General features: G+C 46.7%; 1 protein-coding gene across 4 annotated transcripts in view; it reads left to right on the top strand.

Moving 5' to 3' along the window:
* LOC138489144 (peroxisomal trans-2-enoyl-CoA reductase-like) overlaps window positions 1-14,513 on the top strand; it is a 558,986-nt gene that overhangs the window by 527,882 nt on the left and 16,591 nt on the right. For all 4 annotated transcript variants that reach the window (XM_069616798.1, XM_069616796.1, XM_069616799.1 and 1 more), the window contains one exon: window positions 7,823-7,934. In XM_069616798.1, coding sequence (XP_069472899.1) covers window positions 7,823-7,934 — 112 coding nt within the window. The remainder of the gene's footprint in view (window positions 1-7,822; window positions 7,935-14,513) is intronic.

Genomic DNA, 14,513 nt, shown 5'->3' with positions numbered 1-14,513 from the left:
CCCTCCTGGAATAATTATGATATCTGTTTAGTTCCTGCAGTAAAACATTGTGTGGGACGTCCAACTTCTGGCCTGCTAACCGCTGTTAAACAATCCTCTGGTTTAAAAATATCCCCTTGGTTCTGTCCGAATGAGTTTATACAAATGTCTAGAGTGAATGGAGGGAACCTTACATGTGCTGTCATTAACATTTACTGGAATCATATGGGTATTTCTGATGATAGTTTTTTTGAATCTCTAGCACATGCATTTGATTTAATCATGTTGGATGGGCATGTTAATTTGATCTATTTAGCAGGAGATTTAAATTTACATTGTTTAGGGCCCTACGTTAAATCTGAGCAAAAATGCCTTGACATGTGGTTAACGTTTACTAAATCACGTAATCTTTACATGCTAAATGGAGCCCTTTTACATGATATTCCACCAAGACCGACATGGCATCGGGCCAATAGCTCTGGGATCATCGATTTTACCTATGTCAATACAAAGATGCTGGATTTGGTCTCAGATTTTTGCATAATAGCATCAAATGCAAGCGATCATAACATTTTGCTGACAACTTGCCGTATCAACAAAATGACCACCGAGCCTCAACCAGTCTATCTTAAAGGGACCCATGAAGTGAATCCGGCTAGAAATCGTTTAAAGTGGTCGGAACACTCCTTAAAAGCTTTTAGATCGTGTTACCATGCCCACCTAACAAGTAATACTATGAGTGATACTTTGTCTGATAATTTTCATTATGACTTAATGCAGCTCTTCGCATCATGTTCTATTAAGCATAAACAGAAACAAACACCGCATCTGCATATTCCCAATCATGAAGTCAAACTAAAAAAATCCTTAGTCCGAGCTGACAAAAGAAAGGCCAATAAACTTTCTCCAGAATTACGCCAGGCTGCTCTCTCGCGCATACAAACAAACTATAGAAATTGGGTAAGAGGTATGAAAGCTAAACTGTATCATAATGATGGGAAAAATATGCTAGTATCCTTAGCATCTAAAAATTTGTCCCGATCATGGCATATTATAAATCAAACAACATCAGGGGACCAAGTTGCAATTCAAACAAACGATGTCTCAGAGGACACGTGGGTACGTTATTACTCTGAGCAATTCACAAGTGCGCAACCACCTTCCTCTGCTTCACTTACAAAGTTTGACACTGCATTTAATCTATGCTTTGATAAAGATGACATAGAGCAGTTAATTAGACAGGCCAGTAATTCCAGGGCCCCTGGCCCTGATGGCCTATCTAATATACACCTAAAACAATTCCCGGAGATCTGGGCTGACATATTATTCCTTATGTTTGAAACAGTTCACAAACTCCAAAAAATCCCCACTTCGTGGAGACAATCGATTCTTATTCCAATTTATAAGAAGGGCGATCGAGCATGCCCGGCAAGTTATAGACCCATTTCATTATTGGATGTCTCGGGGAAGATTTTTTGTTGACTTATTTTACGAGAACTAAATGAGTGGACCAAGAATCACTTGAGACGGGATCCTTTTCAATCGGGCTTTGTCAGCGGTTTAGGAACAATTCCTAACATTATTACCATCAATATGCTGAAAGCCCAATATTTAACCAAGAAACAGACTTTATTTTTTGCTTTCATAGATTTCCGGGCAGCATTTGATTCTATAGATCGGATCCTTCTTTTTAATAAATTAAAAATGTTTGGCTGCCCCAGCTCTATTCTGGCCCTAATTGTTCAACTTCACACGGATACCTCTATGCGAGTCCGACTTACACGCGAAGGTCTCCTATCGGCACCTTTTTCTACGTCTGTTGGACTCAAGCAGGGATGTATTTTGGCATCCATATTGTTCAATCTTTTTATATTAGATTTAGGCTTATCCTTCCGTGGCATTATTGCCGATGCACCGGAGTTGGGTGGCCAACATATTCCGTGGTTGCTTTATGCAGATGATTTGGTTTTGATCTCACAGACACCAAAGGGTTTGCAGAATTTGCTGACGGCCCTTTCACACTATGCAGACTCAAACCATCTCATAATTAATCTGGCTAAATCTCAGATTATGGTCTGCAAGCCTTATGGTAAATGTAGAACTTATAATGGGCCGTGGCTCTTGCAACGACAAACCATGGAAATTGTTTCGAACTTTAAGTATTTGGGCGTTAGCATTCAAAATACTGCCACTAAGGTCGCTTTCACACATATCCTAGATACAAAATTGTTGAGTTTTATATCGCAAGCGAAAATTCTTGTATACAAATACGGAAAATTTACGCTGAAACATATTTTGATGTTCTATGAACAAAAGGTAGTACCCATCTTGCTTTATGGTGCGGAGACAAAATTATACTCCAATGACAACTCATGGAATAGACTTGAGGCCACCTTCTGGAAAAAGGTGTTGCACCTTCCAAACTGCGTACCTCTGCCCATATTAAGATTTGAATTGGGTCTGAATTCGCTGCATAGGAGACTGAAATGGAGAATGTGTGCTTTTTTTCGGAAAAGTCTGCTTGGAATTACTAATAATAATATCCTGAGTACAGTAGCTCGCCAGTTATCAGGATCCTCCGCTCCTTTCCCTATGAAATGGCGAAACTTGGTAGTAGATTCATTAGCTAGAGCTAATATCTCTCTGCAATTCCTTATAGATAACCCAACTGGTGCTAAGAAAACATTTCTTTGTTGGGATTGGATTACAAATCAGGAGTTATGTGCAAATTACAAAGATTTTACCCCTAATCTTTTTGGTCCCAAACGACTAGGACAAACGGCTGGATATTTGCTGAAATGCCCTTCAGCAAACATTCACAATACATTTTTACGAATGAGGCTGAATTTGTGGCTGACGAGAGAGATTATGGTTAGGCGTAAAATTATTCATGTGGATTTTAACTTTTGCCGCTTTTGTAAAAATCAATGTGCGAAAGAAACACTCCAACATCTAATTGTGTCATGTCCACATTTGTACGACATTCGTCAAAAACATTGCAAAAATCTTCTGAAATTGTACATTGAGAAGGATGAAAATGAGATTTGGAGTATTTTATTTAAGAGTACCAGATTTTCAGTCATGAAGGCTATTGTGCATTTCTTGGAAAATGTTTTATATGATGAGATACTGTTATAAGTATATTCAACAGACTCATCAATAATCTAAACGTTTTAAAACTGAGAATTTTATAGTAACAATTGGTCTTATGGCTTTTATGATGGCTATTTTAGTTATCTTGTCTGTCTTAATGATGATTTTTATCACCTACATGAATATCTTAGAAATTGTATTATCCATATGTACAAAATTGTAATTTTTACTTGTTACATTTTTCATTGTTATCATGTATTCACTTTGTTATGATACTTAAACTTTCTACATTTTGAAAAGTTGATGTAATCAGCTATGACAAAATAAAAAAAAATTTAAAAAAAGAAAGTCTGGTAGTACAAGCAGCCACTTCCACAAGAAATGCTGCATATCCTACAATCCCTCCAGATAGGGATGATAAAAAGCTGGATGCATGGTCTAGGAAGATTTTTATATCAGGTAGTGTGGCTTTGAAGTCTACTAATGTAACCTGTACCTTGGCAAGGTTTACATATACCCTGTGGGACTGCATGTCAGCGGCAGCTGAACACATCCCAGAAGGTGAAGAGCGTGATGGCTTTCTAGCCATTATAAGGGATGGAAAGGAGGCTTCGGGAGAATGCCTTCAATCAGGTTTGGACACAGCTGACAGTATCAGTAGGTCCATGGAAACTAGCACGGTGCTACGTAGATTTGCGTAGCTATGAAAGTCTGGTCTTGCTCCGGATGTGCAATCCAGGCTTCTTAATATGCCCTTTGACGGCTCAAGGTTGTTTGGCAGCAAGGCAGATGAAAGTTTGGAGAAGCTGCAGACCTCCAAAGCGGCGGCAAAATCTCTCTGTGCCGCTATAAGGCAACCTCAGCAACGCCCCTACACAGGCTCATCTTCCTGGAGGGGTCGTCCTTTTCGTTATTATTCCTCAGTTTGAAGAGGAAGAGGAAGAGGGCAGGCCAGTCAGAGAGGTCAAAGAAAATTTCCTCAGGGGCGAGGAAAAGGTGCTAAATCTGCCCCAGCAGGGGCATCTGTCCTTTCAGCTGCTGCTGTAGCTGCCGCAAAACCACTCTGCGGTTTTGACCCACAAGACCCCAGTGGGAGGCAGAATCTCACAACATCTAGAAGAATGGTGGGGCATTACTTCAGATGCTTGGGCACTGGAAACAGTATCCCAATGTTACTGCCTTCCTTTTCTAAAACAAACCTCAGAATCACCCCCCGGGATACAACTCTGTCAAACATCCGGATCTGCTCATGTTGCAGGAAGTCTTACCCCTGCTACAGAAAGGTGCAATAGAACATGTACCTGTAGCGGAGAGGAACAAGGGTTGGTATTCCCCATATTTCCTCATTCCAAAGAAGGACGGAGGACTGAGACCCATTTTGGACTTGAGAAACTTGAACAAGTTCCTAAGCAAGAACAAGTTCAAGATGGTCACACTTTCTCAGATCCTTTAGGCTCTCCGTTTCCAGGATTGGTTGGTATCATTGGACCTTCAGGATGCTTACTTTCATGTGCCAATCCATCTCAAGCACAGAAAGTACCTAAGGTTTGCGATTGGCAATTTCGAGTTCTGCCATTCGGGTTAACCTCCGCCCCAAGAGTTTTCACCAAGTTGATGTCGGTGGTGGCAGCGAGTCTCAGGAGAGGGGGTATTCATGTCTACCCCTATCTGGACGATTGGATGATCAGAGCACGTTCCCCAGAGCAAGCCCAGGATCATCTGTCAAAGACTTGTCACTTCCTTCACAAACTAGGGTTTTCTCTGAATTTAAAAAAGTCAAACATGATACCATCACAGAAACTCCAGTTTATCGGAGCAATCCTGGATACTTGCTCGGGCAAAGCCTCGCCTCCCAAAGTGAGAGCTCACCACATTCTGCAAATGGTAACAAAATTCCAGAATGCCCAGTATCTTCCGGCCTTCAATTTTTTCAGGTTGCCCGGTCTGATGGCATCCTGCATTTTTCTGGTGCCAGAAGCCAGATTGAGAATGAGATCCCTTCAAAGCACTCTCAGAACTCAATGGTCCCAATTCTAAGTGGAAATGTCAGATCTGTTGCAAGTTCCAGCCAAAGTAGCACAGGATCTACAATGGTGGGCTTGCAGACATCATATCCTCAGAGGAGAATCTTTTTGGCAACCATGGCCAGAGATAACAGTAGTGACAGATGCCTCACTCACAGGGTGGGGAGCCCATACCAACGATCTGACAATCGGCTCCAATCTAGATCCAAACTACACATCAACCTTTTGGAGTTGAGGGCAATCAGACTAGCGCTGAAAGCCTTCCTGCCCTCTGTACGGGGAAAGAATGTTCTGATAATGACGGACAACACAGTGGCCATGTACTACCTCAACAAGAGAGGAGGAGTGGGGTCACTGCCGCTGTGAGGCAATGCAACTCTGGTTCTGGGCAATACAAGAAGGGATCTCTCTTTCGGCAATTCATCTAGCCGGAGAGCAAAACACAGCAGCGGACGCTCTGAGCACGAGTGGGAGATACCTCAGGAACCCCTCAAGTGGATCTGTTCACGACCAGTACCAACCGGAAGTGCGAGCGGTACTGCTCAAGGGAATTACCCCTGAGAGGAGCTCTAGGGGACGCGTTTGTAGTGACTGGGAGTTTCCACTCCTTTATGCATTCCCTCCAGTCCCTGTGATCCCTCAAGTAATCAGGAGGTTGAGAAAGTTCAGGAAAACCATGATCCTAATTGCCCCGGATTGGGCCAGGAGAACGTGGTACCCGGACCTTCTGGATATGTCCATCTGCCCTCCAATGCGTCTTCCAAGAAGAGAGGATCAACAATTTTATCTTTTCTGTTACATTTAGCTAATCTGGGGCTCCAGGTTGGTACGATAAAGGGATACTTAACAGCGCTATCCATTTTTAAGCACTCTTCAGAAGAAGAATCTTAAATCAAGATACCTTTTTATAATTCAATTCTTAAAAGGTTTAAATAATGTATTTCCACCAATACCTTTCCAGGTTCCAGTGTGGGATTTGAACTTAGTTCTAACGTTGCTCACATGTATTCCATTTGAGCCTTTACACTCTTGTCCGCTAAGGCTCCTTACTTTGAAAACAATACTCCTTGAAGCATTGACATCAGACCGCAGGGTGAGTTGCAGGCGCTTTCTAGCGGTCCTCCTCACACTATCTTTTATAAAGACAAAGTAGTTCTCAGGGTTAAACCATCTTTTTTGCCAAAAATTGTTTCAGATTTTCATCTGTCACAGAAAATAACTTTACCTACATTTTACCCTCCTCCTCATGCAAGCAAAGAGGAGCGGCTACATAGACTAGATCCCAGAAGAGCTCTTAGTTTCTACATTTCAAGATTGGCAAAAGTACATCAGTGTGATCAACTTTTCGTGGGGTACACTGGACGCAAACTGGGATTTGCAGTAACTAAACAAACATTATCTAAATGGTTAATTTTGGCTATAACAGGATGTTATAGATTGGCTGGTAAAGAACCACCTGATGGACTGAGAGCTCATTCAACCAGGGGCATGGCAACTTCAACAACATTAAAAAGGGGTGTCCCTGTACAAGATATTTGTGCAGCAGTCACATGGTCATCCATGCATACCTTTATAAAACATTATGCTCTGGACTCGACTTCTTCTCAAGGAAGTCTGTTTGCTAAATCTGTACTCCATTCTGTACATGATTAGAAAAATTCTGTACTTCCACCTCCGAGACAAAACTGCTTTGGGAGTCTATCTAAGATGAGGAATACGTGGGAGGACACAATCCATCTGAAGAACAAGTTACTTACCAACTGTAGCGTTCTTTCGATTGGATGTTCCTCCCACGTATTCCTCATCGACCCTCCCAACCAACCCCCCAGTACAGTTTACGTGAATTACACTCTAAATTCTTTTAAGGGTTGGGTCAAAAGAGGCACGCCATTTATTAAAACCCATGGGCTATGATATACGAAAAACAGAACTGAAGCCAACAGGCGCGCTCGAGGCTCTTATACAGTGGATGAAGTCGATGCTCGATGGATGCCGCCGAGGGACATCGACGCCACGGCCTCGTGAGGAGTGCCCTCTGGCGGAGAGAAGACTTTTTTTCCAAAGCAGCAAGCTGAAGGTAAGGATATATCTTAGATGAGGAATACGTGGGAGGAACATCCAATCGAAAGAATGTTACAGTTGGTAAGTAATTTGTTCATTTGTTGTAGACTCTTTATGAACACCAAAGGATAGAAAGGAATGCAGTCCATTCACTCTTGTCTGATGATGGCGGGTGTAGGATTTGGCATGAATTAAACGCCAACGAGCACCGCTTGAAACACGTGTCGACAGACAAATGTCAATCTTTGTGAAATTTATGCTACCTTTTGCGCGTAATGATATGTATCGAGGTGAAATTAATGTGTATGGATGAGAGGTATGCATGGATTTAGTTGCACAACTTAATGTGACAGATTATTTATAGATATGCTATATTCTTATATGGTGTTGTAAAGTGTTCACTGTTTCTAACAGAATCAAATTTATTAAATGAACAAGTAATAGAAATGAGAGGTCTTGGTACCCAATGCTCCATAAATCTCTAACACCTGTTCTGTATACATTGTTCTTGATCATTTCCTTTGTTTAAAAATGTTATGAGAGCCTGTAAGGTCAAGACCCAATCAGCAACGCTATTTATATTCGATCTAGAAGACCTCCATGGCATTGTAGCAGAAATGCATTCAACACCCAGAGTATTAACCTCCTTGCTTCATTTGCTTTAGATCTCTCCTATGGTCTGTTTCTTGCTGTCCCCTGCTGCCACCTTTGTCACTGGGGAAACCGTGAAGGTGGATGCTGGACAAAGCCTGTATCATTCACCTTGGGAGATACCAGGTAAATATGTTAAGCTTCTTAATGAGAAATATCTGCAGCATGCCTTGCAGTTTTCCCAATCTCAATCTATGATTGGCCCCTTGATTTGGGAAGTATATTTTCTGGGAAGAAACAAACAAAACAAAGATCCATGACTTCAGTATAATGCTACAAAAGACAGCTACCCAAACTTTCTCTTCTCAAGGGAACATGTATTTAATTGCAGCTCTATAACTCAATAACTAACAGTGATTCGAGGGGATTGTGTCCTCCGACATATTCCACATCTATGACAGGTAATGTCCACAGCTGTGCTGCTTCAGAACATTTTCGGCGGAGGGCGCCTGCGTCGATGGTGTCGATCCGTTGTCCCTTGAGGTTCGAAGTCACCGGATGTTATATATAGGACGCACGGCGCCCGTAGCCTCAGTTCCGTTTTTTCCGCAGCATGTTTGCTTCGGAATCGCAGCGCGCTCGATTCTTATCTTCGAAAGCGATGTCTTCGTTTTCTACTACCCTGAAGTCAGGCTTTAAAAAATGTCGGGACTGCTGTTCGAAGATGTTCATCACAGACCCGCACGACATCTGTCTCTGGTGCCTCGGCGAAAGCCACGCCCCCGACGACTGTGAGGATTGCCAGTCCCTGACGTCTAAGGCCTTGCGAGGACGTAAGAAGAAATTGAAGGTAGGTAGGGTGTCTAAGCACCATAAATCGAAGTCCGCTGGGCTTTCGAACGATGACTCGAGGGGCGACTCTCTGCATCGGTGAAAATCCAGGGGGTCTCAGTCTAGGAGTGGTTCCCGCCATTCCTCTGCCTCGTGGAGGCATTCTAGGAAGTGCCGTCACTGGTCGACTTCCCCGTCCTTTTCGTCGCCGGCCAAATGGGATTCATTCTGCCGGCAGTTGTTAGCGATTTTCGAATCGCAAGGCACAGTTCCGTCTGCACCTTCGAAAGAAGCTGGCAAGGAACGGGCTCGGTCCACCACTCGCACGCCTTCGGGCTTGGGCGGTGTCATGATTCCTGTCCCTCATGTACCTAGCCCTCCAAGATGTCAGGCTGGAGCCAGGCCACGATCACCTACATGGCCCTCAAAGGCCTCTCCATCCCTCCAAAGACCCACTTGGAGTCAGACTTGGCGCTTGTGGCACCAGACTCACTCACTCCCATAGGATAACATTGGGGATTGGACTTGTCGTGTATTGATGGGGACAAGATGGATGCCCCCACATATTTCGGTTCCCAGAACTTCATGTGCGGTCTAGTCTTTTGGGTGTGGTTCAGCCCTGAGTCACCTGGGATACCCAGAGACTATTTAAGCCAGGCTGAGAAACATGCTTTGCGTTTTCTGCACCTGCAGCGTGAAACTCACCGTGTTCGGATCGGTCTCCAGTAGGCCTGCATCTTTCTTCTGCGCTCACCTCCTGCAAGAACAAGAACACCGTCAGGAACAGCCTTACCTTGCGGCGCTTCTGCCCATCAGTCATCGCTCCTTCTGTTCTGTGGACATCTTCGGCGGTGTCCTTCCCATCCCGGCATGCCGCTTCCTAAGGAAAAGGGAAAAGAACAGAAAAAAGGCATTAGTAAGCATTCTGCAAATCTTTGCTTATTTTTAAATACTGTACGAGCTTCAAACGCTTACCTGCATCCCAGCCGCTCTGGGGGAACTCTGTCTCCGGAACTTCTCATCCATCTGCAAGAGGGAAAAGACACTCGAGGTTAGCGTGGAAACATCTAGAGGTGCTGCATACCGCACTTACCCACCGCATTTGTTCTTCATAACCGGCATCCACGCTGAAAACGTTGCGGCACCTAAAAGACACAGAAAAAGAACTCAGTTCAGTGCAAATACAAAAGGGGTGCATCGCGCATCGCGCTCTCACTCACCTTCAGCGCTACTCATCTCAGCAGCACGCCGCCATCCCCGGACGCTGGCCATCATCTAAGGAAGGAAAGGAACGAAGTTAGAGAACTGTTCAAAATACTCATTATACTTACCTGTCGGACTCTTGCCAGTGAAGTAACTAGGCAGCAATGAGCCCACATCAACCAACGCGCCCCTGCGCTGAAGGCAGGACGGAGAGCACACTCTCCAAGAAAACAAGGTGAGCTGTGGATCAAAGGGAAAGGTTGGATCCCGGGGAAGAAGGGGTTCAAGCACACAGAGACAATAGGGAGTTAAACTCTACCAATCCTGTGTTTCAGGCCCAGTCTCCAGTCAAATAGCCTCCAGGGAAGGGTTTGAGGTCGTAAGAGGTCAGAACAGGCTGAGTGACGTCCCCGTGGATACCAGGTGAGCGTTACAGGCGGTTGGCGCGATCATCGGGAGCCGTCGAGGTCCCGCTCATACACGGGAGATCGCCATAGCCGTGCCAGATCCAGGCCCTGGTCCTCGACGCCATCGAGACAGTCGGAACCTGTGAAGCCTTCGAAGAAGGCATTGACGCCATGTCCATCGAGGGGCTCTCTCGAGGCTCTGCCCTAGAAAATGTCGATGCCATCGACGTCATGTCTGTCGAGGGACACTCTCGGGGCTCTGCCCTCGAAGAAGTTGTCGACGCGGTCGGCGCCTCGGTCGATGCCGATTCCCTCGGCGCCCTCGACGCCGTTTGGGGAGGATTTGCCAGAGGTGCCCCGGAGGGCTGTGGAAACTCAGAGGAAGGCTCACAATAAGTCTGTGAGGCCTGTTTATGAGCCCTATTCTGTTCCTACTCCTAGATTGGAGTTTTTCCAACCTTTACAAGATATTTCAGAGGTTGAGGAACTGTCTGATGAGGAGATGGCTGTGCCTCCTGATGTCCCTGATAATCTTTTGTTGAGGCTAGTGGCCTTGACACCTCTCAGGAAGTGGAGTTAGGCCGTCCTTAGCCTGGGGCGCATGTAGATTCCTCCTATCGGCGCTCATGTTAAGGGTGACAAAATACTTGGGGTGGTCTGCTCCACCTGTTGATTTTGCTCAGGATGATTTGACAGACATCCTCGATCAAGGTCCACCAACTGACCCGGTGTTGCCATTTCACATGGATTTGCAAAGGAGGGTAGCGGCGGCATGGACTGCTCCGGAGAGTCTACTGGCAGTTAATAAGTAGCTTCCGAAAAAATACTGCCCATCTAGTGGTGACCCCTGCTATTTATCGACACACTACTCCGGAGAGTTTGGTGGTGCAGGCCGCTACGGCCTCCTCGAAGAAGGCTGCGTACCCTACCATCCCTCCTGATAGGGACGATAATCACTTTGATGGTTGGGTGAGGAAGGTATTTTCGGCTGGGAGTATGGCGTTGAAGGCGGCCAACTCCACTTGTGCCTTAGCGAGATTCACACACACTCTGTGGAACTGTGCATCTATGGCTGCTGAGCATATTCCCGAAGGGGAGGAACAGGATGGTTTTCTAGCCCTCGTGCAAGACGGCAAGGATGCCATGTGCGAGGCCGTTCAGTCGGGTTTGGGCACGGCAGACTGTGTCAGCCGGTCCATGGCTGCGAGCACCGTGATACACAGGTTTGCGTGGTTGCGGAAGTCGGGGTTTGCTCCTGATGTGCAATCCCGTCTTCTGAACATGCCCTTTGATGGTGTTCATCTGTTTGGCAGCAAGGCTGATGAGAGCCTTGAGAGGTTGCAGACCTCCAAAGCAGCAGCGAAGTCTTTTAGCGCTGCAGTACGTCAACCACTGCCTTTTTGTCCTAGGGGACAGCAATGGAGGGGAGGTTCCTTTCGGTACTACTCTTCCTTTGGTAGATCGAGAGGAGCTGCTAGTCAAAGGGGCCACTGTAAGAGTACCCATGGTGGAAAGCAAGGTACTCGGGGTGCCAAAGACGCTCGGGCAGTTGCCTCTTTGCCCTCAGGCACTGCCGCAGCCGCGTCCGCTCAGTCATAAGGCCATGTCCCATGGTTCGCCAGTTGGGGGCACACTTGCGCAGCATCTTGGAGAATGGTGGGCCATTACTTCAGATGTATGGGTTCTGGAGATCATAGCCCACGGCTACTGTCTTCCCTTCCGGCAGAGGTCTCATGACAATCCACCGGGGAAGCTCTCTTTGAAGCGTCCAGATCTGCTCTTTGCGCAGGAAATCCTATCCCTCCTAGAGAAAGGCGTCCTAGAACTGGTGCCTGTAGCGGAGAGGAACAAGGGATGATATTCCCCTTATTTTTTTATCCCGAAAAAAGACGGGGGATTGAGACCCATCATGGACTTACGTTGGTTGAACAAGCTCCTCAGGAAGGACAAGTTCAAGATGGCAACTCTTTCTCAAGTCCTCCAGGCCCTTCAACTTCAGGATTGGTTGGTGCCTCTAGACCTCAAGCATGCTTACTTTCATGTGCCAATTCATCCCAATCACAGGAAGTACCCGATGTTCGTGGTTGGCGACTCGCATTTTCAGTTTTGGGTCCTGCCGTTTTGGATTGACCTCCGCCCTGAGGGTCTTCACCAAGCTGATGGTGGTGGTGGCAGCGTATCTCAGGAAAGGGGGGATTCACATCTACCCCTACCTGGATGATTGGTTGATCCGGGCACGCTCTCCCAAGCAAGCCCTGGATCATCTGTCTGTCACCTGCCACTCCCTTCACAAGCTGGGCTTCTCCCTCAATTTAAAGAAGTCCCATTTGACACCTACCCAGCGGCTCCAGTACATCGGAGCAGTGCTCAACACATCCCAGGGGCAGTGTTCGCCTCCCCAGGTGAGGGCTCATCACATTCTGCAGATGGTGGACAAGTGTCAACGTGCCCAGAGTCTCCCGGTGTTCGAATTCTAGAGGTTGCTCGGCCTCATGGCATCCTGCATTTTCCTGGTGCTAGAGGCCAGGCTGCGGATGAGATCTCTGCAGTGGGCTCTCAAGATGCAGTGGTCGCAGTTCTCCGGTAGGATGTAGGATCCCGTTCAGATTCCGACCTCGGTCGCCAAGGATCTTCTATGGTGGGCCGATGAAGTCAATCTGATGAAGGGAGCACCGTTTTGGGAACCATGGCCGGAGGTGACGATCGTGACGGATGCATCCCTCACAGGTTGGGGCGCTCATGCCAACGAGTTGAGAGCCAGCGGACGTTGATCTCCGTTGGAGTCCAGACTCCACATCAGTGCGGGGGAAGAAGGTCCTGGCTATGACGGACAATACAGTGGCCATGCAGTACCTCACCAAAAAATGGTGGGGCAGGGTCACTCCCGTTGTTCAGGGAGGTGATGCAGCTCTGGATCTGGGCCATCCAGCAGGAAATTTCGATCTCGGCAGTTCATCTGGCCGGAGACAAAAACACGGATGCGGAGGCTCTGAGCAGGCAGAGCACAGTCTCTCACGAGTGGGAGCTGGCTCAGGAAATTCTTTTGGAGATCTTCGTCCTTTGGGGAACCCCACAAGTGGATCTCTTCGCCACCAGTGTCAACCGGAAATGCGAGAGATTCTGCTTGCTGGAATTTCCTACAAGAGGAGCCTTAGGGGACGCGTTCGTAATGGAGTGGTCCTTCCCACTGCTGTACGTGTTTCCTCCAGTCCCCGTCATTCCGCAAGTGTTGCGGAGGTTATGGAGGTTCGGTTCCCGAATGATCTTCATTGCTCCGGCATGGGCCAGGAGAGCGTGGTACCCGGACCTTCTAGACATGTCCATCTGCCCTCCACATCGTCTTCCCTACCGAGACGATCCGCTCTCATGGGAGGGGGGTCGGGTTCTCCATCCAGAGGTCAGGTCTCTCAGCCTTCATGCTTGGTATCTGAAAGGCTGAGGTATAAGGATTGTGAAGACGCGATGGAGGTGTTGCTTTCGGCCAGAAGGCCTGCAACGAAATCCCTGTACCGTTGCCGTTGGAGAAAGTTCTGTAATTGGTGCAGGGTACAGCATGTGGATCCTTTCCAATGTTCCATTCCTTTGGTGTTGTCTTTTTTGCTTTCTTTAGCACACAAGGGCCTGCAAGTGGGTACCATTAAGGGTTACCTGGCGGCGCTGTACATATTTAAGCGCTTGTCTGAGAAATGTTCTTATTTTATGATCCCTTTGATTTCTCAGTTTCTAAAAGGGCTAATTAATGTGTTTCCACCGTCGCCTTTCCAGGTGCCGGGATGGGATTTGAATTTGGTTTTAAAGTTCCTAATGGGAGCTCCGTTTGAGCCTTTACATTCTTGTCCGTTGCGACTGTTGTCCTTTTAAAACTGTGTTTTTAGCTGCGGTTTCTTCCGCAGGCAGAGTTGAGTGAGTTGCAGGCACTTTCCGCCAAGCCACCCTTTACTGTTTTCCATAAGGACAGGGTTGTTCTGCGGGTGCAGCCTTCTTTTCTTCCGAAGGCTGTGTCGGAATTCCATTTGAGCCAGAATGTGATTCTTCCGGCATTTTATCCTCCTCTGCATCCTGGTAAGGAAGAGGAGAGGCTCCATAGGTTGGATCCTAGAGGAGCTTTGAGTTTCTATCTCTCACGGATGTCCCGGTCAGAGTGGACGATCAGCTCTTTGTTGGTTATGCTGGAAGGCGCTTGGGCCAGGCTGTTTCCAAACAGACCTTGTCTGGATGGATCATTTTGACGATCTCTGAATGTTACCGTTTGGCAGGAAAGGACCCTCCAGTGGGCTTACGGCCTAACTCTACTAGGGGTGTGGCTGCCTCCACTGCTCTACAG

The sequence above is a fragment of the Ambystoma mexicanum genome, chromosome 9 (assembly GCF_040938575.1).
Source record: "Ambystoma mexicanum isolate Mex_15411 chromosome 9, UKY_AmexF1_1, whole genome shotgun sequence".
Taxonomy (NCBI): domain Eukaryota; kingdom Metazoa; phylum Chordata; class Amphibia; order Caudata; family Ambystomatidae; genus Ambystoma; species Ambystoma mexicanum.
Note: the sequence above shows the minus strand (reverse complement) of the source record. Positions and strands in the feature narration are given on the sequence as shown.